The sequence below is a fragment of the Mobula birostris genome, chromosome 14 (genome assembly GCF_030028105.1).
Source record: "Mobula birostris isolate sMobBir1 chromosome 14, sMobBir1.hap1, whole genome shotgun sequence".
Taxonomy (NCBI): Eukaryota; Metazoa; Chordata; class Chondrichthyes; order Myliobatiformes; family Myliobatidae; genus Mobula; species Mobula birostris.
The window spans coordinates 38,600,908-38,627,477 of record NC_092383.1 but is presented as its reverse complement, the minus strand read 5'-3'; the positions used below and the strand labels follow the sequence as shown (position 1 = coordinate 38,627,477).

The 26,570-nt window shown below is 39.6% G+C and overlaps 1 protein-coding gene across 6 annotated transcripts in view; it reads right to left on the bottom strand.

The window, feature by feature from the left end:
- arnt2 (aryl-hydrocarbon receptor nuclear translocator 2) overlaps positions 1-26,570 on the bottom strand; it is a 393,077-nt gene that overhangs the window by 221,473 nt on the left and 145,034 nt on the right. For all 6 annotated transcript variants that reach the window (XR_011889078.1, XM_072278401.1, XM_072278402.1 and 3 more), the window contains 3 exons: positions 21,459-21,561; positions 11,642-11,707; positions 11,419-11,504 (listed from right to left, as the gene is read on the bottom strand). Coding sequence is in view for 5 of the 6 variants with exons in the window: in XM_072278401.1 (XP_072134502.1) it covers positions 11,419-11,504; positions 11,642-11,707; positions 21,459-21,561 (255 nt within the window). In the remaining variant the exon portion in view is untranslated. The remainder of the gene's footprint in view (positions 1-11,418; positions 11,505-11,641; positions 11,708-21,458; positions 21,562-26,570) is intronic.

Here is a 26,570-nt window from a genome sequence, read left to right as displayed (position 1 = left end):
AGTACCTGGATGGCTTTGTGCTAAAGCAGAGACAACAAATGCTGCATGGTCATCTTGAGCATTTTTTCTTTTGTTTTCATTATTAAAAGGAGGGATATACTATTTACGACTTGCACAGTACTGGTCAGTGTGACTTTAAGAATTGATTCATGGAACCAAGTTCTCTTTCTCTCTTGGAGCAACATTGGGTAGACAGTGATATGGAATGCTAAAATCTGCCTGTCTCTGTTGAAGAAAGCAATAGCAAGAGTTCTCGCTGATATGATCACTGCTTCCTATATTTAATAAAGTATCCTTGTTGCTTGAATTCTAAGTATTTTTCCAGTATCTTAAAGAGAAAAACCAAGACAGGTCTGGCTTCCACAACAAGGATCAGCCTAACTTGATTAGACATTTTTATGAAGGGAAAATAGTGTTAAATAAATCTAATTAAAGTTTTTGAAGATATGATTATTACCATGGAAAAGGGGAGTCATTGGTGAAATACATATTTTCATAGAAGGCTGTTACATAAAATAAGTGTTCACAGTTTTGTTAGTAACATATTACCATGCATTAGTATTGATTCAAACACAGAAAAAAAAGACAGTAACAGAAATAGACACTGTTCAGGTTGATAGACAGCTACTAATAGGATGCCACAGGGATTTCTCCATCCCATTAGCTTTTCACTGCGTTAATAAATCAAATTTTAAGGCAGACAGAAATGACACTTCGTACATTCAATCTTGCCCTCCTCAATCTCCTTAGCGTCAACATATGTCACATCTTCAATAATTTGCCCTAGTCTCTGGATTATTCATGTAGTGATTTAACCACTGTAACATCCCATTCTAGGAACAGCATTTCCATTTGTTTAACAGCACCTCGGCATTGCACGAAGGATGCTTATCAAAGCTCATAATTGAAAACTGGAAGAGATTTGCACCTTCAGAATACAATTGCAGAAGGCTGGAGCATGAATACCACAAAGTGTCCTTTTGCTTTGGATTAGTTACAATATAGTGGTAAGAAGAACTGTGTGTTACCTGCTCTGGAACCAACACTGCCAAGAATGAGTGAAAGTAGGACCATCTTTTGTAGTCTCAAAAAAAAAGTTGTAATCGCACAGGCTTGATTCTATGAAGAGTGTAGTGTTTATGCGGAATCTCTGAACACAGCAAAAAATTGATTTGATAGTTCCCCAAACAGCATTTCAGATAGCTTCAGCATAATGCAAATCATCATCCTGCATGCAAAACTGCTCATAATCAATAGGTGAATTAATCTGACATATTCACATCAAGTAAAAACTATGATGGAGAGATCAATAATACTCTGCTCACACAACCTCAAAGAGCAGGTTAAACAACATCATCAGCTAAACTACAGGGAGTTCCACATTAATTAGGAATTCTAAACATTGTTATTCTATTCTCTCACTGTAGAAGCATCTACAAATATAACAGCTAAATACAAATATTTTAATCAAATGTGTACTACAGGAGCAGTTTACAAATGGCAAGACACATGACAAGAACACTGGACTGAAGGATCCTGCAGGGAGCGCTCACGGAGTGAGGACACTTCTGGCTTCGCTCCATTCCCGTTATCTTTTTTTAACCTATGATCTCCCTTACTTAACCAATTTTTACCTACACCAGAAGATTTATTTTATCTTATTGATTTTTTCTTGAACTGCAACTCTGGAATCTAAAGAAATGAGTACAAGATCCAAAACCAAAGATGGGAAAGATTCCGACAGGAACGGAGGAAAAAGAAAAGGTGATTCTAAACAAATGGAGCTACCCTATGATGCTATGATGAAGTTTTTAGAGGAAAAATTTGAGGAACAACGTCAAAATCTATCTGAAAGCTTATCTGATAAACTTGAACAACAACGTCAAAGTCTTAAATGAAGACTTAAAATCAATCACGAAAACTCTGAAATCCCTGGATTGTGAAGTTCAAAAACATCGAAGTAAAATCTCTGAACTGGATATTAAATCTCAGAAGACGGATTCAAAAGTCGAGAACTTGGAGCAGAATTTAGCTTCGACCATTAAACAACTGCAACATTTTAAATCCAAAGTCATCGATCTTGAAAATTGATCGAGAAGACAGAATTTACGTACAATTGGTCTACCCGAGGATGTTGACCCTGCAATATTCTTTGCTCAACTTTTAAAGGATTCGTTCAGTTCAGTATTTCCCAACCAGCCTCCATTGCTCAACCGCACCCATCGAATATCGCAGCCAAAGCCGGCATCCGCCGAATCAAAACCGAGACCAATTATTCTTCGTTTCCATTACGTAAACGTTAAAGAACAGCTTCTCCAGGCTGCTCGTTGGCAAGGGATGATCAATTATCGACAGCATTCCTTCAGAATAGTTCAAGATTACAGTTCTGAAGTGATGAAAGAGCGATTGACTTTTAAACCTCTGATGTCGGAATGTTATCAAAAAAAATCTTAAACCGGCATTGCTGTACCCTGCACACCTAAGAATATCTCTTCCTGATGGATCTCGTCGTGTCTTCCATTCCACAACTGCTGCTGGAAGCTTTTTGGATGACAACCACCCATCTGATACGGACACCGCCCTTTAATTAATGTTCAGTGCTTTCAGTATCAGCTTTTTTTTCTGGTGCTTTTAAAAAAAAATAAACTTTCTATTACCGTACGATGAAGGTTTTTTATAAGCTCAAGATTTTTGTTTTGTGCTTAGTACTATAGATATTATTTTACAACTTATCTAAAATAAAGTCTTTTCTCGTGAATAACGTTACTTTTTCTTAGTTAATTTTTTTTAACTATTTGATTTCCGATATTATCACTAACGATTTGATCTGACAATCAATTTTAGTTATGTGTTCTATATGTTCTTTATTTTTGCTTTTGCATAATTAAAATGGCGGTTTGTTTTTCTTTTTGCATAATCTCCTTTGTTCTTTTTGGGCACGCCATGTTCTTGCGCTTCTTCTTCCCATAATCCCCTTTCTTCTTTTGGAAGAGATATTTTATTCACTTTTATTTATAATTAACTAATCATATGTACTGGTACTAACTTTTTCTTATTTATGTACTTTAGGAATTATACTATGTAGATTATTGTAGTATAGTGGTTAATTTTTCTATATCGGTTTTCAGGGGGTCTTCTATATAACATATATCTTTGAAGTTGCCTCTTGCAGAAATGGAGTTAGACTTAGTGTTAGTTAGTTCTTTCTTCAACCTTTTCTGGCTTAGTTCGGGGTTCTTAGGGTTGGAGGGTGGGGGAGTTTTTCTCTTTATTAATTTTTTCTATTGGGCTGATTTAGTACTACAAGGATGTCTGCAGTGTCGGGATTTCCGGTTCCTCTCTGATCATGTATTCCTCTTCCGATTTCATGAGTTCACATTATGGTTAACCCTTTACACACCAAAGGGTTAATGTTAAATTATGGCTCACATTATTAACTTTGTCTCTTGGAATACAAATGGTTTAAACCATCCAATAAAACGGAAAAAGATTTTCAAAGTATTCCAAAGACTGAATGCTCATATTATTTTTGCACAAGAAACTCATGTAAGGAAAGAGGATAATCAATGCTTCTTTGAGTTCTGGAAAAATTAACAAGACCACTCAAACTCCCAAGCCAAAGTTAAAGGCGTTTCAATTTTTATAGATCCCTCAATTACATTTATTCATCAAGACATTATCTCAGATCCTAATGGTAGATTCTTGCTAATTACTGGGTTACTTTTTAATAAAAAGGTTGCTATGGTTAATGTTTATGCTCCGAATGTGGATTATCCTGAATTTTTTAAGCACATACTCACTTCCTTTCCTAACTTAAACAACTATATGTTGATAATGGGCGGTGATTTGAATTTATGTTTAAATCCCATGTTGGACAAATCCACAGGTAGACCGGCTCTACCGAATAAGTCGGCTACTCTTATTAACTCTTTCATGATTGATTCTGGGATTTCAGAAATTTGGAGATCTCTACACACAAAGGACAAAGAATTCTCATTCTTTTCATGTTTATCATTCTTATTCTCGAATTGACTATTTTTTTTATTGACTCTCAATTAATCCCATCTGAAATTGATTGTAATTATGACATTATCGCCACTTCAGATAATGCTTCAATGAAACTTTCTATTAAGTTAATGGATACTACTTCTACTAATAGACAATGGCGATTTAACCTTATTTTGCTTCAAGACTTGGACTTTGTTACGTTTATGAAGGGACAGATTGACTTCTTTTTTTCAACTAATACTACGGAAGAAGTTTCCAATAGAACAGTATGGGATGCTTTTAAAGCTTATATCCGTGGTCAGATTATTTCCTATTTGGCTGGTTTGAAAAAACGTACTAAGAATGAAATACTCTTGTTGGTTGATAAAATTAAAGAAATTGATTAAAAAAAATACGCTGTTGTACCTAGTAAGGAGCTGTATAAACAGAGAGTTGAACTTCAATTGGAACATAGTTTACTATTAACATCTTTGATTGAAAATCAATTAATGAGAACTAAAAGTGAGTTTTATATTCATAGTGATAAATCGGGTAAATTATTGGCTAATCAATTGAAATTTGCTTTGGTAAAACGTCAAATTACTAAGATTCGTAAACACGATGATACTTTGACAGTTGATCATGACGAGATAAACAAAACCTTTCAAGAATTTTATACCCCTTTATATCACTCTGATTTTCCTCATGATTTTAATATCATGCATGATTTTTTAAGTAAACTGAATTTTCCGAAATTATCATCCGAAGACTGTTTAACATTAAAAACTCCTATTACAGAGGAAGAAACAACAACTGCAATCTCATCAATGAATTCTGGTAAAGCACCTGGTCCGGACGGGTTTACAGTGGAATTTTTAAAATCCTTTTCCTCTATTCTCTCTCCTTGGTTGTCTAGAATATTCAAAGAAGCAATCAGTTTAGGTAAATTACCACAATCGTTTTATGAAGCCTCTATTTCCTTAATTCTTAAAAAGAATAAAGATCCTACTGATTGCGCATCATATAGACCGATAACTCTTTTGAATGTAGATTCAAACATTTTAGCAACTAGGTTAGAGAAGGTATTACCTCAAATTATATCTATGGACCAAACTGGATTTATTAAAAACCATAGGTTAATGAATATTGTTTATACCCCTGCATTTAATACTCCGGAATGTATTATCTCATTAGATGCTGAGAAAGCCTTTGACAGAGTTGAATGGCCTTATTTATTTAGTGTGCTCGAGAAATTTAATTTTAGTTTGATATTTATATCTTGGATTAAATTGTTATATCATACCCTGGTAGCTCCGGTTTGCACTAATAATGAAAGATCTCCCTTTTTTCATCTATTTCGTGGTACTAGGCAAGGTTGCCCTCTTAGTCCTTTACTATTTAATATCGCCCTTGAACCTTTAGCAATTGCTATCCGTGACTTGCCCACTATTTTTGGTATTACCCGTGGAAATGAAATACATAAATTATCACTATATGAAGATGATTTGTTATTATATATTTCTAATCCAGAGAAGTCAATTCCTGTTATTCTAGCTTTGTTGGCTCAATTTAGTAATTTTTCTGGCTACAAACTAAACCTTAATAAGAGTGAATTATTTCCCCTAAATAAGCAGCTACCTATTTATGGATGTTTACCTTTTAAATTGGTTACTAACTCGTTTATATATTTAGGGATTATAATTACGAAAAAGTATAAAGATTTATTTAAAGGTAATTTTTTACCTTTAATTGATCAGATTAAACTTTAGTCCTGATGAAGGGTCTTGGCCTGAAACGTCGACTGCACCTCTTCCTAGAGATGCTGCCTGGCCTGCTGCGTTCACCAGCAACTTTTATGTGTGTTGCGTAGATTAAACTTTTGTTTACTAAATGGTCACCAATCTCTTTGTCTTTGATTGGTCGAATTAATGCTATTAAGTTGATTAGTTTGCCTAAATTTCTATATGTATTTCAATCAGTTCCAATTTTTATTCCAAAATCTGTTTTTGATAATGTTGACTCAAAAATTTCTTCATATATATGGCAGAACAAAAATCCTAGGCTAGGTAAAAAGCATTTACAGAAATCTAAAAGTCGGGGGGGGGGGGTGGTTAGCACTCCTGAATTTTAGATTTTATTATTGGGCAATTAATATTCGATACTTAAAATTTTGGTTACGAGATTTGGATGCAACTTCAAGTCCACATTGGGTAAATCTTGAATGTAATTCACTACAAGGGTTTTCTTTGGGTTCGGTTTTTGGAACTTCGCATCCTTTCATTTTTTCTAAACTGTATAAACAAATGAATAATCCAATAGTTAAGCATACTTTACGTATATGGTTTCAATTTCGAAAATTTTTTGGGTCGAATCAATTTATTTTAGCAAGTCCTATTATATCTAATTTCTTTTTTCAACCTTCCACTATGGATCAAGCTTACTATGATTGGAAAATCAAAGGTATAGTACGATTTTGTGATTTATTTTTGGATAATTGTTTTATGTCCTTTGGTCAACTTTCTAATAAATATAATTTACCCAGATCTCACTTTTTTAGATACCTACAGGTTAGAAACTTTTTAATTACTGTTTCTCCTAGTTTTCCACACCTATATCCAATGGATATTTTGGAAAAAATTTTAGATTTAAACCTCTCTCAGAAAGGTGTTGTAGCAATTATTTATAATATAATTATAAATTTATAGGACATAGAACATAGAATTGTACAGCACAGTACAGGCCCTTCGGCCCACAATGTTGTGCCGACCCTCAAACCCTGCCTCCGATATAAGCCCCCACCTTAGATTCCTCCATATACCTGTCTAGTAGTCTCCTAAACTTCACTAGTGTATCTGCCTCCACCACTGACTCAGGCAGTGCATTCCAAGCACCAACCACTCTCTAAGTAAAAAACCTTCCTCTAATATCCCCCTTGAACTTCCCACCCCTTACCTTAAAGCCATGTCCTCTTGTATTGAGCAGTGGTGCCCTGGGGAAGAGGCGCTGGCTATCCACTCTAGCTATTCCTCTTATTATCTTGTACACCTCTATCATGTCTCCTCTCATCCTCCTTCTCTCCAAAGAGTAAAGCCCTAGCTCCCTTAATCTTTGATCATAATGCATACTTTCTAAACCAGGCAGCATCCTGGTAAATCTCCGCTGTACCCTTTCCAATGCTTCCACATCCTTCCTATAGTGAGGTGACCAGAACCTGATGTATCTAATAAAATTAAAACTGATTGGGAAAAAGAACTTAAGATTATTATACCAATTGAAAAATAGGAAAAAATTCTTCAATTAGTTAATTCATCTTCTATATGTGCTAAACATGCATTGATACAGTTTAAAGTAGTGCACAGGGCTCATATGTCCAAAGATAAACTATCTCATTACTACTCTTATATAAATCCTATATGTGATAGATGTCATTCCGAGACAGCTTCTTTAACTCACATGTTTTGGTCATGTCCTTTGTTGAAAAAATATTGGAAAGATATTTTTGATATTATTTCAACAGTTTTAAATATAGACTTACAACCTCACCCAATTACTGCTATTTTTGGGTTACCAATGATAGAATCAAATCACTTAACCTCTTCAGCTCGTCGGATGATTGCATTTCTTACTTTAATGGCTAGAAGATCCATTTTGCTGAATTGGAAAGAGATTAACCCTCCTACTATATTTCACTGGTTTTCATAAACTATGTTGTGTTTAAATTTGGAAAAAATTAGAAATGTGGTTTATGACCCTTCCATTAAATTCGAAAAAACTTGGAGGCCATTTATTCAGCATTTTCATATGATGTAATTTGAACATTTCCAAACTTATTTTACTTCTCTGCAGTGTTGGTTGAGAGGAACGGAGTCGTCGACACTAAGGTTTTCTTTTCTCCCATTTTTTATGATGTTAAAACAGCCCAGGTCTTTTTTTTAGTTTAGTTGATTAATTCTGTTTAGATTAGTGTTTTTTTTTCCTTTTTTATGATTTTTGTCTAGCTTTTTTTTTGTTCTGTATTATTCATTGGTACCGTATATGATTGGGAATTTTGTCAATTAAGTACTATTGTACTATTTGGTTTTATAATTACTCATGTTAAGTATAACAATGTATTCCCAATAACTTTGTACTATTATTCTGTCATGTTTATATTTTATGAAATTAATATAAAGATTGAAAAAGAAAGAACACTGGAATGATGGGACTATTGATCTACCTCTAATACCTAGACATTTTTCTTAACAACAGTGCACAAACAGCTGCCAAGAGAAATATAAATGTTGAAATCTTAAAGATCATAGAGAAACAAAAAATAACAACAGAAAAGGGCAAAAAGACAAAGGGGTGACAGGTTTTCTTCTGAGATTTTCTACAACCAGTATCTTTGGTTAGAGTACACATGGTGCTAGAGGAACACAATTGGTTCATCTGGGCCAATGAAGAGTCTTAACCTAAAACAACGTAAACAAAATGCTGGAAGAACTTAGCAGGCCAGGCAGCATCTATGGAAAAGAGTACAGTCAACATTAAGCTAAAACACTGACTGTCCATTTTTCTCCGTGGATGTTGCCTAAACTGCTGTTTTCCTCCAGCATCTGCAGTCTCTTACGTCTCCAGTATTGTCATTAGTTGCTGCAAGAGAGGATACAAAAACTTTCTCAGTAGGGCCCAAAGTAGAAAGTTTGCAAATTATTACACAGCAAAGCCACTGCCTCTCAGATCCAATGACAGGTTCAACACTGTCCACAGGTGCTGTCCTTGTGAAGTTTTGCCTGTTCTTTCTGTAATAGGGTGGTTTTCCTCCTCTATCCCAAAGTTACGTGGGCCTGTCACCAGTGTTTAGGTAAGTGATAAAATCTGGTGCAATAAAAACAGGGTTGTCACGATGGGAGATTTTAATTTTCTCAATATTGATTGGTATCTCTCTAGAGCAAGGGTGGAGTTTGATAGGTGTGTTCAGGAAAGTTTCCTGACACAATATATAGATAAGCCTACAAGAGGAGAGGCTGTTCTTGATCTGGTATTGGGAAATGAACTTAGTCAGGTGTCAGGTCTCTCAGTGGGAGAGCATTTTGGAGATAGTGATCACAATTCTATCTCCTTTACCATAGCATTGGAGAGGGATAGGATCAGACAAGTTAGAAAAACATTTAATTGGAGTAAGGGGAAATATAAAGCTATCAGGCAGGAACCTGGAAGCATAAATTGGGAGCAGATATTCTCAGGGAAATGTACGGCAGAAATGTGGCAAATGTTCAGGGGATATTTGCGTAGCGTTCTGCATAGGTATGTTCCAATGAGACAGGGAAGGATGGTAGGGTACAGGAACCACGGTGTACAAAGGCTGTTGAAAATCTAGTCAAGGAGAAAAGTAAAGCTTATGAAAGGTTCAAAAAAACTCCATAATGATAGAGATCTAGAAAATTATAAGGCTAGTAGGAGCTTAAGAATGAAATTAGGAGACCCAGAAGGGGCCATGAGAAGGTCTTGGTGAACAGGATTAAGGAAAACCCCAAGGCGTTCTGCAAGTATGTGAACAGCAAGAGGATAAGACATGAGAGAATAGGACCAATCAAGTGTGACAGTAGAAAAATGTGTATGGAACTAGAGGAAGTAGTGGAAGTACTTATTGAATACTTTGCTTCAGTATTCACTTGGCAATTGTAGGGATGACAAACAGCGGACTGAAAAGCTTGAGCATATAGACATTAAGAAAGAGGATGTGCTGGAGCTTTTGGAAAGCATCAAGTTGGATAAGTCACCAGGCCTTGACGAGATATACCCCAGACTACTGTGGAAGGCGAGGGAGGAGATTACTGAGCCTCTGGCAATGATCTTTGCACCATCATTGGGGATGGGAGAGGTTCCAGAGGATCGGAGGGCTGTAGATGTTGTTCTCTTATTCAATAAAGGGAGTAGAGATAGCCTTGGAAATTATAGACCAGTGAGTCTTCCTTTAGTGGCTGGTAAGTTGATGGAGAAGATCCTGAGAGGCATAATATGATTAGAAATAGTCAGCATTGCTTTGTCAAAGGCAGGTCATGCCTTACGAGCTTGATTGAATTTTTTGAGGATGTGACTAAATGCATTAATGAAGGTAGAGCAGTAGATGTAGTGTATATGGATTTCAGCAAGGCATTTGATAAGGTACCCCATGCAAGGCTTACTGCAAAAGTAAGGAGGCATGGGATCCAAGGGGACATTGCTCCGTGCATCCAGAATTGGCTTGCCCACAGAAGGCAAAGAGTGGTTGTAGACGGGTCATATTCTGCATGGAGATCTGTGACCAGTGGTGTGCTTCAGGGATCTGTTCTGGGACCCCTTCTCTTTGTAATTTCTATAAATGACCTGGAAGAGGAAGTGGAGGGATGGGTTAGTAAATATGCTGATAACACAAAGGTTGGGGGTTTTGTCGATAGTGTGGAGGGTTGTCCGAGGTTACAGCAGGATATCGATAGCATGCAAAACTGGGCTGAGAAGTGGCAGATGGAGGTCAACCCAGATTAAGTGTGAGGAGATGCGTTTTGGTAGGTCAAATATAGCATTAATGATAAGACTCTTGGTAGTGTGGAAGATCAGAGGGATCTTGGGGTCCTAGTCCATAGGACACTCAAAAGCTGCTACGCAGGTTGACACTGTGGTTAAGAAGGCATACGGTGCATTGGCCTTCGTCAATCGTGGGATTGAGTTTAAGTGCCGAGAGGAAACGTTGCAGCTATATAGGATCCTGGTCAGACCCCACTTGGAGTACTGTGCTCAATTCTGGTCCCCTCAATATAGGAAGGATGTGGAAACCATATAAGGGATGCAGAGGAGATTTACAAGGATGTTGCCTGGATTGGGCAGCATGCCTTATGAGAATAGGTTGAGCGAACTCGGCCTTTTCTCCTTGGAGCGACGGAGGATGAGAGGTGACCTGACAGAGGTGTACAAGATAATGAGAGGCATTAATCGTGTGGATAGTCAGAGGCTTTTCCCTAGGGCTGAAATGGCTCGCACGAGAGGGCATAGTTTTAGGTTGCTTGGAAGTAATTACAGAGGAGATGTCAGGGGTAAGTTTTTTTTACACAGAGAGTGGAGTGTGGAATGGGCTGTCGGTGGTGGTGGTGGTGGATAGGGTCTTTTAAGAGACTTGGCTAGGTACATGGAGCTTAGAAAAATAGAGGGCTATGGGTAGCCCCAGGTAATTTCTAAAGTAAGTACATGTTCGGCACAGCATTGCGGGCCGAAGGGCCTGCATTGTGCTGTAGGTTTTCTATGTTTCTATGGCTTGATAGGAAGGTGGGGAGAATAAAAATACGATTGTGCAGTCATTGAGTAAAAAAGATCTTTGATGGTGAACGTGGACTAGGTGATCTAAAGGCCACCTTCCATGTTATATGACTGTATGACTCTATATAATAAAAACTATATTACACTTCTTTAATTTACCTGCTGGTGGCCAAGCCTTGATGTATCCAGTGCAATGAACCACTGAATACTGTGATTCTCCTTCCTTCACAGGTCCCAAACCATTCCTGGGGAAACAAAAATGGGATACATTTTTCACTCTAACTAAAGTAACAACTAAATGACTAAATAAAGCAGAATCAGGGGATTTTCATATGGATCTAAATAGTAGTTAACAGTTAACAAACAAATGTGTAAGAGATACCTGTATCTCTTTCGCAGAACAGTCAGTCTACTCAATGAGATGTGTTCCAGAGGAGCTGTTCCATACCTGCATTAAAATGGCAACAGTTAATCCATGTTAAATACTAGTGCTCTTTGGGCTGTTTGAATAACAAAAGCCTATTTAGCAGCAATATCACTTTTGCACCAGAATTCTTTCCAGTCATTTTCATTTGAGTACACAATAAAATTATAACTCCCATCAGTGCCTCCAATGTAATGAAATATGAGCAAATGTAATGAGATGTGAGAACATGTACAACAGGGTGGGAACAGAAATCTACTATGAATTCAACTATAAAATCTACCAGAGCAGACACTGCATAATATAGAACGCTTTCAGTCAACAAGTAGCATTTATATAGAGCTCTTAAACAAAGAGTTTCATCAACAGGCATTTTGTCAACTACATATAGTATGCCAAGAAAGAAAACTGAAAAAGCAGTATTCTGCTGTTTCAAGGAAATGATTTGCGAGGAGGCTTTTACTGGTACGCTGGCAGCAAAGATTAACAGAGGAGATGCCAATTATAATATTAATACAGTTGAATGTACTCGGATTGATTTGAGTGCATGATCAGCTAGAATTACGGTACAAGAATGCAAGAAAGGACAAACACTGGAAAACACTGTAGTCCTGACGCAGGACAATATTGTAGATGGTTTACACAATTAAAACATTGATGCAACACAGGGCAGGGAGAGGAAATGAATGAAGGCTGGGAATGGTTATAAGCAGAACAAGCAGCAAAATAAGATGTTTCTGGTGTATTGAGATTGTCAGATAGTAAGCTAACGAAAAATGAAAGCAGCCAAGTTGGAGTATCAAACACTTTCAAGCCAAATGAAAAAGCCATAAGTTCGATTTTGGTATGGAGAACCAGTCAAATAACAGTAACACAAACAAGAGAAAATCTGCAGATGCTGGAAATCAAAATAAAATGCACAAAATGCTGTAGGAACTCAGACAACCAGACAGCATCAATGAAAAAGAGTAAACAGTCAATGTTTTGGGCCGAGACCCTTCATCAGAACCCTTCATGAGTAGATTCAACAATTTAAACGTCAGACAGGAAGAATCTTGGAAAGACATCAAAAGTGGGACATCATTTTTCTGATTAATAGTCAACCAACTGAGGTATCCCAAGAATTAGATAGACTAATGGAAAAGCTTTAGCACTCTACCCATTTCTAAGATCAAGACCTCTAATCTTTGGAGAGAGATGAACTAGTGGAAGACAGTTCTTCGCTCTGTGGAAGCCATCCTTCAATGAGGAGCTGGTAGGACACAACCAGTGGATTATCTAACAAAGTGTTTTACAACACATCACCTCCCAAAAATAATACAGAAGAAACTCCATAAACTCATAAAATGGATATGGTTGAAACAACTAAACATCACACGTGCTGCCTTTGACCTGAATCTCCAAATATATAACAGGACAGAAGCAGACAGCAAATCCACACAAAAATACAGATATGCCCCACCCTTTCCAAAGACAGCCAGGACATACCTCCACACCAGAGACACACACATAAAAAATAACAAGAAAACTATATGATTGTTGCATGAGAGTGACAAGAAATAAATGACAATCCTAGCAAACAGGAAGGTGCTCCTTTGTCACCTAGAGTCTAATCAGACTGAAGCACAAGGTGCTCCTCCTGGGGTTTGGGACAACCAAGCCCATACCATTGTAGAGTGGAAGAAACATAGGAACACTTTACAATGCAAACAACAGTAACCAGGAGCACAATTAATAGTCACTCGGACAAGTAGCGAACTATGAGAGGAAGCCAGTATGGACTAGCAAACAGCATATCCTGAATAACTTGCATAAGAATTTTTGGTGAAATATCAGAGCAGGTTGATGAGGGAAATATAGTAGCTGAGGTTTATTATTTACTTTTGAATTATATTTGCATATGTGGACTTCTGCGCATTGTAGTGACTTTTTTAATATTGAAAGATCGAGAAAGAGTGGACAGGAAGATGATGTTTCCAATAGAGAGACAGTCTAGGACCAGAGGGCACAACCTCAGAATAGAACAAAGATTTAGAACAGAGACAAGGAGGAATTTCTCTAGTCAGAGGGTGGTGAATCTGTGGAATTGATTGTCATAGACCAGCGGTCCCCAACCACTGGGCCGCAAAGCACGTGCTACCAGGCTGCGAGGAAACGATATGATATGGTGATATGAGTCAGCTGCACCTTTCCTCATTCCCTGTTACGCACTGTTGAGCTTGAATGCACACGAGATCATTACACACGCGTCATCCATGTCAGTGCGGGAAAATCAACTCCTCGAGCTTGCAAATGACGGCGGGCTGAAAAGCATGTTTGACATAACATCTCTGCCGGTATTCCAGATCACAGTCAAGGCTAAATGTCCTGAGATAGCCACGAAAGCACTGAAAACGTTGCTTCCATTTCCAACATATCTCTGCAATGAATGCAACGAAAACTAAACTGAGGAATAGACTGGACATAAGGAACCCCCTTCAAGTATCGCTGTCTCCCATCAGCCATCGATGGGACTGTCTTGTTGCAGGGAAACAAGCCCAAGGCTCCCACTGATTCAGCGACATTGGTGTGTTGTAGTGATTTTATATGTTGATACAGGGAAAATATGTGCTGTGTGTTTAATATCCAAACGTTACTTAAAATGTTATGATGCTATTGACTTATAAGTGACTTATATAACCATATAACAATTACAGCACCGAAACAGGCCATCTCTGCCCTTCTAGTCCGTGCCGAACGCTACTCTCACCTAGTCCCACCAACCTGCACTCAGCCTATAACCCTCCGTTCCTTTCCTGTCCTTATACCTATCCAATTTTTCTTTAAATGATAATATCGAACCTGCCTCTACCACTTCTATTGGAAGTTCGTTCAACACTTACTTCAAGCTCCCCTGATAATTAACTTATCACTGTATTCATGCGAGGAAAATATACGCTGTGTGTTTAATATTAAATTCGTTAGATAAACCCTTTTAGAAACAAAATTGAGTGTATTAGCCATTTATCACCTATATTCCGGTCGTGATTAACACGCCCTCACCCCCCGAACAGAATCGCCAAAAACAGTTTGTAGAAAAAAATCGGCACATACACACATGCGCACTGGTGCCTGCGCAAGGCTTCATTGTCATTGTAGTCTTTCTGGGGTAAACACAATGTATTTGACTGCTACTCTTGTCCGTTGGCAACCCTACCCCCCCACCCGCCCGGTTCAGCCGGTCTGCAAGAATATTGTCAATGATAAACCGGTCCGCGTTGCAAAAAAGGTTGGGGACCCCTGTCATAGACGGCTGTGGACACGATGTCAATGGGTATATTTTGAAGCAGAGGTCAATGGGTTCTTGTTTAGTAAGGGCATCAAAGATTATGGGGAGAAGGCAGGAGAATGGAGTTAAGAGGGATATTAAATCAGCCATGATGGAATAGCAGAGCAAGCGTGATGGACCAAATGGCCTAATTCTGCTCCTATGTCTTATGTCTTATGGTATTTTGTAATGAGATGTGATTTGATACATTGGCTTGTAAGAATCAAGGTGATGGAATAAGTTGCACTGTCACAGCACTGAAATAAAATTGACTTGAGCAATGAGCAACAGGCAACAGGAATAGTGAAAAGCTGACTTGCACAATGTAGTTTGACAATGTCGAAGTATTTTCTTTATATTGATGAAATGGACCAGTGTACACTTGAAATAATTTCCACATATAACATTGCTTGGAGGCATTGTGAACTGAGGTGGGTAGTAATAACCTACAAGCAATTTAGAGCATGTAATGGAATGGGCACCAAAAGTAACTGATATGGGCAGATCAGTGAATGTTGTCTAATTTGATTTGAGTAAAACATTTAACAAGATCCCTCATGGTAAGCTAATTTATGAGATTAAGGCACAGGGGATCCATGGAGACTTGGTAGATTAGATTTAAAATTGACAGAGTATGGTGAAGGTGTGTTATTCTGACTGCAGTGGCTAGTGCTGGGATTGTAACTGAATGAAAAGTTCAGGTACCTGAAAGTACATGCTTGTTAAGTTAGAGACAACACAAACATTGTTAGAGTTGTGGAGAGCAAGGAAAGTTGTCAAAAGATACAGCAGAATATAAACTAGTTGGAAATATGGAGAGAGAAGTGACAGATGGAGTTTAATCCAGACAAGTATGAGTTGTTGCACTTTTGGAGGTCAAATGTAAGAGGAAAGTATACAGTAAATGGCAACATGCACAAAATGCTGGAGGAACTCAGCATGACAGGCAGCACCTATGGAAATCAATAAACAGTTGACGTTTCAGGCTGAGACCCTTCACCAGGGTTGGAAAGGTACAGGGAAGATGCCAGAATACAAAGGTGGGTGGGGGGGGAGGGGGAGAGAAAGAAGGACAAGTTGAAATATGATAGGTGAAGCTCGGTGGGTGGGAAAGATACAGGGCTGTAGAAGAAGGAATCTGATAGGAGAGTGGACCATAGGAGAAATGGAAGAACAAGTACCAGGAGGAGGTGATAGGCAGGTGAGGAGAAGAGGTAAAAGGCCAGAGTGGGTAACAGAAGAAGAGAAAAGGAGGAGGGGAAAAAAAAGTTGATCAGGAGGAGGAATCAATGTTCATATCATCAGGTTGGGGCTACCAAAAGGAATATGAGGTGTTGCTCCTCCACCCTGAGAGAGGCCTCATCATGGAAGAAGAGGAGGCCATAGACCAATATGTCAGAATGGGAATGGGGATAGGAATTAAAATAGTTGGCTACCTGGAAATTCTCCCTTTGATGGATGAAGCAGAGATGTCCAGCAAAGCAGTCCCCCAATTTACGTCGGATCTCACCAATGTAAAGGAGGCTACATTAGGAGCACCGAGTACAACAGATTTGTGGGTGAAGAGTTGCCTCACTTGGGAAAGATTCTTTTGGGGCCTGAGTGGAGGTGAGGGAGGAGGTGAATGGACAGGTGGAGCATTTCTGTTGCTTTCAGGGATTTGTGCCAGAAGGGAGATCAGTGGGGAGTGACAAATGGCCAAGGGAATCATGGAGGGAGTGATTCCTGTGGAAAGTGGAGGGGGGTTAAAGATGTGTTGGTGGTAGAATCCTATTGCAGAGAGCAGAAGTTTAAGAGAATGATGTGTTGGATGCTGAGGCTCATAGGATGGTAGTTGAGGACAAGAGCAATTCTATCCCTATTAAGGCAGCAGGAAGATGGGGTGAGTGCAGATTTCTGGAACATAGAGAAAATGCAGGTAAGGGCAGCATCAATGCTGGATGAAGGAAAACCCTGTTCTTGGAAGGATGACATCTCTGATGTCCTGAAAAGGAAAGCTTCATCCTGGAGATGAAGGAACTGAGAAAAGGGAATAGCATTTTTACATGAGACAGGGTGCGAGGAAGTATAGTTAAGATGGCCATGGGAATCAGTAGGTTTATAAAAAATGTCAGTAGACAGTTTGCCTCCAGAGATGGAACAGAGAAATAGAGAAAGGGGAGGGAGTTATCAGAGATGGACCAAGTGAAATTTAAGGGCAGGGTGGAAGTTGGAGGCAAAGTTGATGAAATTGTTGAGCACAGCATGGGTGCATGAAACAAGGCACTAATGCAGTCAGCAATGTAGTGCAGAAAGAGTTGGGAAGCATTATCAGTGAAGGTTTGGAACATGGACTGTTCCACATAGCCAACAATAAGGCAGGCATAGCTGGGGTCCATGCAGATGCCCATGGCTATTCCTTGAGTTTGGAGAAAGTGGAAGGAGCCGAAGGAGAAACTGTTGAGGGTGAGGACCAGTTCTGCCAGATGGAGGAGGGTGGTGATGGAGGGAACCCGTTGGGTCTTCTGTTGAGAAAGAATCCGAGAGCTTAAAGGCCTTCTTGACGGGGGGATAGACATGTACAGGGATTGGACATCCATGGTGAAAATGAGGTGGTCAAGGTCAGGGCATTGAAAATTGTTGAGCAGATTGAGAGCATATGGGAAGGGACTGAAATAAGGGGGATAGAATGGGGTTGAGGTATGCAGATACGAGTTCAGTGGAGCAGGAGCAGCCAGCAACAATGGGTTTACCTGAACAGTCAGCTTTGTGGATCTTGGGTGGGAGACAGAAACAACCAGTGCAGGATAAAGGAGTGAATGTGAGATCTCCAGAGTTGATGATGTTTGTGATAATGTGGAAGACAGTGGCCTGATAGTCTGGTGTGGGTTGTTTTGAAGGGATAAGTAAAAGGAGGTGTCTGAGAGTTGCCACCTAGGCTCAGCAAGGTAAAGGTCTGTCTGCAACATTGTGTCAGCGGTCAGATGGTAAGGTTGGGATTGATGCGGAGAGAGTGGAGGTCAGTGCGTTCAGAGGGGGTAACACTTGAGGAGGAGAGAGAAGTGCTGAAGTCAAGCTGGTTGATGTCTCATCAGCAATTAGAGATGAAAAGATCCAGAGCAGGCAGAAAAACAGAATGGGATGTCCCAGAGGAGGAGGAAGGTTGGAAGGGTCATCAGTACAGGGTGGGAAATTCTTGCCAACGAAGTGGGCTCAGAGACAGAAGAGAAGAACTCAGCACCATGGCAGCCGTCAATCTCATTGAGGTGTGGGCGAGAGGGGACAAAGGTAAGGCCCATGCAGAAGACAGAATGTTCTACCTCAGACAGGGGACAGTCAGAGGCAATGGTGAAGACACAGCAGAGAATAGAGCTGGGCTTAGAGAGGGGAACAGAGTTGGTGACATCCGAAGTGGGGAGAATTGGGTGTTCAGGGAAGGTAGGGCAGGAAGAAGATGGAGGCTCTGAAGACCCAAGAGGAAGTAAATCTTGGGATGCAAGTCCATTGCTCCCTAAGCGTGGCAACAAATGTAGATAGAGTGGTAAAGAAGGCATAAGGCATACATCATTTCAAAATAAAACTAGTCAGCATCAGAAGATCAGAACCAGTTTTTGAACCTGCAATTAAAAGAAATGGGACCCATTTATGTCATGAAAATATTTGGAAGAAGCCTTAAACAGGGATCAGTAATAAAACTACAGTATGTCAGCATTATTTTAATACACTGTTTAAAAACAAGTTTATCTGTTTGAAGGAGAAAGTTAAGAGTTTGTGTTTGCTCTGTAAACTGAACTATAAGGAGGACTTTTTCTCAATATCTTCACCTGGATGGATAAATGTAGGCTCAAAAGGAAGAAATGGATATCTTATTAAACACAAGAAGAGAGTTACGCTAAATCATAGTAAATAAAATAGACTCTTTTTAGGTTGCTCTGTGAGACAAGCAAATTCCACTATGTCAAAGGATGCACTGGTAAGAGAAAGTCTAGGATGTGGTTAATTCATTTGCATCTCCAAATTTCACAACTGCAGGGATTTGAAAAATGACAATAAAAATTAATCATATTACTTTGTCCAAAGATTTTGTATAAAATGGATGCCTTTATTGTGCTAGCACAGCTCAGTGTGAACAATGGAGATAGTACTCTTGCCTCAGCCAGAAGATCATGGGATCAAGCTCCTCCACATAACTTGAGCACACTTCATGCAGCACTGAGAAAAAGTTCCTCTGTTGGGTGTGCCACATTTCAGATGAAACATTAAGCTGTTTGTTTAGCTGGACAGAAGAAAACCACATTAGTCAAACACCAGGAAGCTCTTCCTGTGTCCTGTCCAACACACACACACACTAATGTCCATGGGAACTTGGCTGCTGAATAAAATTGGAATCTAAATTTCAGGTAAGTGCGTAATTTTACCGGAAAACATGACAAGATGTTATCAGTGTATGAAAGGCAGAAATGTTAATTACATTGTTTCTGCTTATTTCACTACACAGAAGATTTTTTTAAAATCTGATTTGACAAATCTTAATTGTTATATTCAATGCTGAAGTTCAAGAACAGTTACTGCCCTTCAACCATTCAGTTCTTGAACCAATTCGCATAACCCTCATCACAACCTCAGTAAAGGAACACTATGACCAACTTGCATTACAATGGGCTTTGTGCTTAGTCTTGCTTTAATTACGTTCTTTCCTGTTTTTTTTTTGTAAATGTTGTGCAACTGAAAATATGTGTCTGTGATACTGAAGTCTTTCATTGCATCAATGCAGGCAAGTACTTCTGCATATCACAATAAACTTGCCTTTTGATTTCCTATTTGTGGAAAGAAAGATTTGTATATATTTTCTCACTGATTTCATGCATTTGTTCAGTGTGGCTGGTAAAGCTAGCAATTATTACCCACCTTAACTACCCTTAAGGAGGTGGCTGTGAGCCATTTTCTTGAACCTCGTAGTCCTTCTGCTGAAACTGCTCCTATAGCTTGTTAGGTAGGAAGTTCTGGGACAGGGGTTCTTAATTTCTTGCTTAATGGTATGGGTCTATGGCATAAAAGAGGTTGAGCACCCTTGTTCTAGGATTTAGACCCAGTGAATACTTGCTTGCGAGGAAATATGCTGGGGATTTTGCTCCCATGAACCTGCTGACCCTTCACCTCATTAACGGTGGCAGTTATGGGATTAGAGGTATCCTATGTGAATAAATGGAATTTAGTAGATGGTACACACTGCAGCCACCGTATGCCAATGGACTGAATAAATTTTCAGATTGTAATGACAATTGAACAGACTGCTTTGTCCTTCATGGTGTTGAACTTCTTAAGTTATTGGGAGTTAACATTCAAATGAAATGGACCAAATCCCACCTCTGTGGATATTTGTCTCTTGGTCAACATCTCTGAAGATCTATCCCGGGTCCAACATATTGATACAATTACAAAGAAGAGACAACAACCACTATATTTCATTAGGAATTAGAGGAGACTCGGTATGCTCTTGCAAATTATTTACAGATGTACCGAGGAGAACATTCTAACTGGTTGCATCACCATCTGGTATGGGGTGCCTACTGCACAGGATTGCAAAAGCTGCAGAAAGTTGTAACCTCAGCCAGCTCCATCATAGTCTGATCATAAAGAACACTAAAAGACTACCTCGCTAGCAAGCAGAAAGACAATGCCTCAAAAAGTCAGCATCCATCGTTAAGAAGCCCCATCAGCCAGGACGTGCTCTTCTCATTGCTATCTTCAAGGAGGCGGTACATGAGCCTGAAGACACACACTAAACACTTCGTCCCCTCTGCATCAGATTTATGAATGGACAATGAACCCATGAACACTTCCTCACTATTTCTTCTTTTTTGCTCTCTTTTCCCCTACTTACCGAAATTTTTTTAATATATCTTATTTTATTTTATTATTATGCATTGCAATGTACTGCTACCACAAATCAACAAATTTCATGACATATGACAGTGATATTAAACCTGATTCTGATTTACTAGGCCTTGTAGATGATGGTAAGGCTTTCTGGTATCAGAGTAGAGACACTTACAACAAAATAACCAGACCCTCAACTGGTCTTGTAGCCACTGTATTTAATCTAGTTTAGTTTCTGATCAACGGTGATCCCAAAATGATGACTGTGGGTGACTCAAGGAATGAAATGCTTAAGGGTAGATGGTTAGGCTGCCTCACATTGGAGATGATCACTGCACTGTCCACAGATGCTGTCTGACCTATTGAGCTATTTCCATTATGTTCTGTTTTCATTTTCTAATTTCCAGTATCAGCAGATTTTTGTTTCTGAATGAAAATTTTTAAGCTCTTATATCATACATTTTGAATCTATGCTATAAAAGTCTATAAAAATTTGCAATTGAACTTTTCATATTGAGAAGACTACTAATGACAACAGCCTTTATTGTTCTGCCAAGTAATCAGCTGGTGGAAGGAAAGCTTTGTTCATTTACTCAATATTGTCCTTACCTCATTCTACAAATAAAGGAACGTCTGGATCCCATACACATTCTCATGGAAGACTGCTGCCCTTCCTTTTTAACTGTCCCAGTCTTGAGATCCAGAATACGACCTAGGTTTAAAAAGGAAACAAAATGGATTATGAAACATAGAAAATACGTACAGGAGTAGGCCATTCGGCCCTTCGAGCCTGCACCACCATTCAGTATGATCATGGCTGATCATCCAACTCAGAACCTTGTACCAGCCTTCCCCCCATACCTCCTGATCCCTTTAGCCACCAGGGCCATATCTAACTCCCTCTTAAGTATAGCCAATGAACTGGCCTCAACTTCCACAGATTCACCACTCTCTGTGTGAAGAAGTGTTTCCTAATCTCGGTCCTAAAAGGCTTCCCCTTTATCCTCAAACTGTGACCTTTCGTTCTGGACTTCCCCAACATCGGGAAAAATCTTCCTACATCTAGCCTATCCAATCCCTTTAGGATTTTATATGTTTCAATAAGATCCCCCCTCAATCTTCTAAATTCCAACGAGTATAAGCCTAGTCGATCCAGTCTTTCATCATATGAAAGTCCTGCCATCCCAGGAATCAATCTGGTGAACCTTCTTTGTACTCCCTCTACGGCAAGGATGTCTTTCCTCAGATTAGGGGACCAAAACTGCACACAATACTCCAGGTGTGGTCTCACCAAGGCCTTGCACAACTGCAGTAGTACCTCCCTGTTCCTGTACTCGAATCCTCTTGCTATAAATGCCAGCATACCATTCACCTTTTTCATCGCCTGCTGTACCTGCATGCCCACTTTCAATGAATGGTGTATAATGGTACCCAGGTCTCGTTGCACCTCCCCTTTTCCTAATCGGCCACCATTCAGATAATAATCTGTTTTCCTGTTCTTGCCACCAAAGTGGATAACCTCACATTTATCCACATTAAATTGCATCTGCCTTGAATTTGCCCACTCACCTAACCTATCCAAGTCACCCTGCATCCTCTTAGCATCCTCCTCACAGCTAATACTAACGCCTAGCTTCGTGTCATCCGCAAACTTGGAGATGCTGCATTTAATTCCCTCATCTAAGTTATTAATATATATTGTAAACAACTGGGGTCCCAGCACTGAGCCTTGCGGTACCCCACTAGTCACTGCTTGCCATTCTGAAAAGGTCCCGTTTATTCCCACTCTTTGCTTCCTGTCTGCCAACCAATTCTCTATCCACATCAATACCTTACCCCCAATACCGTGTGCTTTAAGTTTGCACACTAATCTCCTGTGTGGGACCTTGTCAAAAGCCTTCTGAAAATCCAAATATACCACATCCATTGGTTCTCCCCTATCCACTCTACTAGTTACATCCTCAAAAAATGCTATGAGATTCGTCAGACATGATTTTCCTTTCACAAATCCATGCTGATTTTGTCCGATGATTTCACCGCTTTCCAAATGTGCTGTTATCACATCTTTGATAACTGACTCTAGCATTTTCCCCACCACCGATGTTAGGCTAACCGGTCTATTAATTCCCCGGTTTCTCTCTCCTTCCTTTTTTAAAAAGTGGGGTTACATTAGCCACCCTCCAATCCTCAAGAACTAGTCCAGAATCTAAAGAGTTTTGAAAATTTATCACTAATGCATCCACTATTTCTTGGGCTACTTCCTTAAGCACTCTGGGATGCAGACCATCTGGTCCTGGGGATTTATCTGCCTTTAATCCCTTCAATTTACCTAACACCACTTCCCTACTAACATGTACTTCCCTCAGTTTCTCCATCTCACTGGACCCTCTGTCCCCTACTATTTCCGGAAGATTATTTATGTCCTCCTTAGTGAAGACAGAACCAAAGTAGTTATTCAGTTGGTCTGCCATGTCCTTGCTCCCCATAATCAATTCACCTGTTTATATCTGTAGGGGACCTACATTTGTCTTAATCAATCTTTTTCTTTTCACATATCTATAAAAGCTTTTACAGTCAGTTTTTATGTTCCCTGCCAGTTTTCTCTCATAATCTTTTTTCCCTTTCCTAATTAAGCCCTTTGTCCTCCTCTGCTGAACTCTGAATTTCTCCCAGTCCTCAGGTCAACCACTTTTTCTGGCTAATTTGTATGTTTCTTCTTTGGAATTGATACTACCCCTAATTTCCCTTGTCAGCTACGGGTGCACTACCTTCCTTGATTTATTCTTTTGCCAAACAGGGATGAACATTTGTTGTAGTTCATCCATGCGATCTTTAAATGCTTGCCATTGCATATCCACCGTCAACCCTTTAAGTGTCATTTGCCAGTCTATCTTAGCTAATTCACGTCTCATACCTTCAAAGTTACCCCTCTTTAAGTTCAGAAACTTTGTTTCTGAATTAACTATGTCACTCTCCATCTTAATGAAGAATTCCACCATATTATGGTCACTCTTACCCAAGGGGCCTCTCACGACAAGATTGCTAATTAACCCTTCCTCATTGCTCAATACCCAGCCTAGAATAGTCTGCTCTCTAGTTGGTTCCTCGACATGTTGGTTCAAAAAACCATCCCGCATACATTCTAAGAAATCCTCTTCCTCAGCACCCTTACCAATTTGGTTCACCCAATCTATATGTAGATTGAAGTCACCCATTATAACTGCTGTTCCTTTATTGCACACATTTCTAATTTCCTGTTTAATACCATCCCCAACCTCACTACTACTGTTAGGTGGCCTGTACACAACTCCCACCAGCGTCTTCTGCCCCTTAGTGTGCAGCTCTACCCATATCAATTCCACATCCTCCCGGCTAATGTCCTTCCTTTCTATTGCGTTAATCTCTTCCTTAACCAGCAATGCTACCCCACCTCCTTTTCTTTCATGTCTATCCCTCCTGAATATTGAATATCCCCGAATGTTGAGCTCCTATCCTTGGTCACCCTGGAGCCATGTCTCTGTGAACCCAACTATATCATATTCATTAATAACAATCTGCACTTTTAATTCATCCACCTTGTTACGAATGCTCCTTGCATTGACACACAAAGCCTTCTGGCTTGCTTTTACAACACTCTTAGCCCTTATACAATTATGTTGAAAAGTGGCCCTTTTTGATTTTTGCCCTGCATTTGCCGGCCTGCCAGTTTTACTTTTCACCTTACTACTTTCTGCTTCTACCCTCATTTTACACCCCTCTGTCTCTCTGCACTGGTTCCCATCCCCCTGTTGTGAACTAACCTCCTCTCTCCTAGTCTCTTTAATTTGATTCCCACCCCCCAACCATTCTAGTTTAAAGTCACCTCAGTAGCCCTTGCAAATCTCCCCGCCAGGATATTGGTCCCCCTAGGATTCAAGTGTAACCCGTCCTTTTTGTACAGGTCACACCTGCACCAAAAGAGGTCCCAATGATCCAAAAACTTGAATCCCTGCCCCCTGCTCCAATCCCTCAGCCACGCATTTATCCTCCACCTCATTGCATTCCTACTCTCACTGTCGCATGGCACAGGCAGTAATCTTGAGATTACCACCTTTGCGGTCCTTTTTCTCAACTCCCTTCCTAACTCCCTAATTGAAAAATTGCTTCTGGAATTATTAATTTTGGAATCCTAAATTATGTGCTGAGATATGACTACAACACAGTGCAGATTCACCAACAATAAAACGACAGTAGGTTGCATCCATGTAGAAGCACCAATGTAGTCACATGCCCCAAGGGGTTTCAAAATGGCTTTATCAAAAAAAAGCAAGATGATCAAGAGGTAAAATAAGGTTCAAAATTAGTTTGAAGCTAATTGGGTGGAGCCTTTACATCATTATCGATACAACGCTGTGTTCAGCAATCTCAAATAATAGCCCTCACTTTCTTTTAGCTCCAGGTGCTAGTCACACTCATACATCACTTGACTCATTCTTTGCTGCCTTACATATCCATTCCCGTCCCCCTTTACCCTCAAATTTACTTACTTATTCATTCACATGATGCAAGGTTTATAGGCAAGATCATGATGTGTATATGTCGGCCTCAATTTATGAGTTTGCCATTTCAGAGAACAATGTAAGGCAGTAACACCTTTCTTTATTAAGAGAACCAAATGGATTTTTACAGCCATCCTGTGTATTACAGTCACTGTTACTGATAATTCAAAATTTATGTTTTAATTTAAACTCCTAAACTGCTATTCAACTGAGAATAAAAGACTCACAGTTAAATTATTGCACAGAAGGAGCCCATTTGATCCCAGTTGTCTATAACAGCAATCCAACTAGTTCCACACCCCCATCCTCTTGCCAAAGCCCAACAGTATGCAAAGATCAAAAGAAAACTGCAGATGCTGGAAATCTAATATGAAAACAAGTTGAAAACTGAAATCTTGTGATTTTAATCATGGTCGCAGCAGCCTCTCCAGTTCCAATCATTGGTAAAATTTCTTGTCCTGTTCGTCTTTTCTATGACCAAAAAACACTGCTGATCATAAAGAACACAAAAATCTGCAAGTCTACCTCGCTAGCGAGCAGAATAACTAACAAACGTAGGGAGCAGGCCCTAGCTCCGCGCTATGGTCTACTATGACTACTTGGGGAATTGGCTATCAGAAGCAGTGCACCAGAACGCAGAAGCAAGGTAAGCATGCCAGTATTTAAGCGAGACTTAAAGCCATCCCTGCAAGCCTACACTCCTGACAATTCTACTTGCTAATGTCAGACCGTTAGAAAATAAGATAGAACATGTAACTGCATCTGAGCCAGTGGGAGATGAGAGTCTCTGCACACTTGTCCTGACAGAAAAGTGGCAAAGCCATCAGTTATAAGGCCTAATCTCCTTTCTGGTGGGGAGAAACGCTGCAGTCTTCGGGCAAGACCACAGAGGAGGTCTGTGTGTCTACATCAATGGTGTGTGAATGCCTTGGCAGTAATGGCCCACTGCTCACCACAGATAGTTTTTAATAGTGATGCGCAGGCCCTTCTACTTACCAAGGGAGTCCACTGTCATTGGGATTATTGCTGTTTACATCACCCCCACCCTCCCGTGTTAGTGCCGAGGAAGGGCTACAAAGCTCCATTGTACCATCCGCAACCTTGGAGCCACACACTCTGACGAAGTCTTCATTGTTGCTGGTAACTTCAATCATGCCAACTTAACAACAGTCCTATCAAAGTT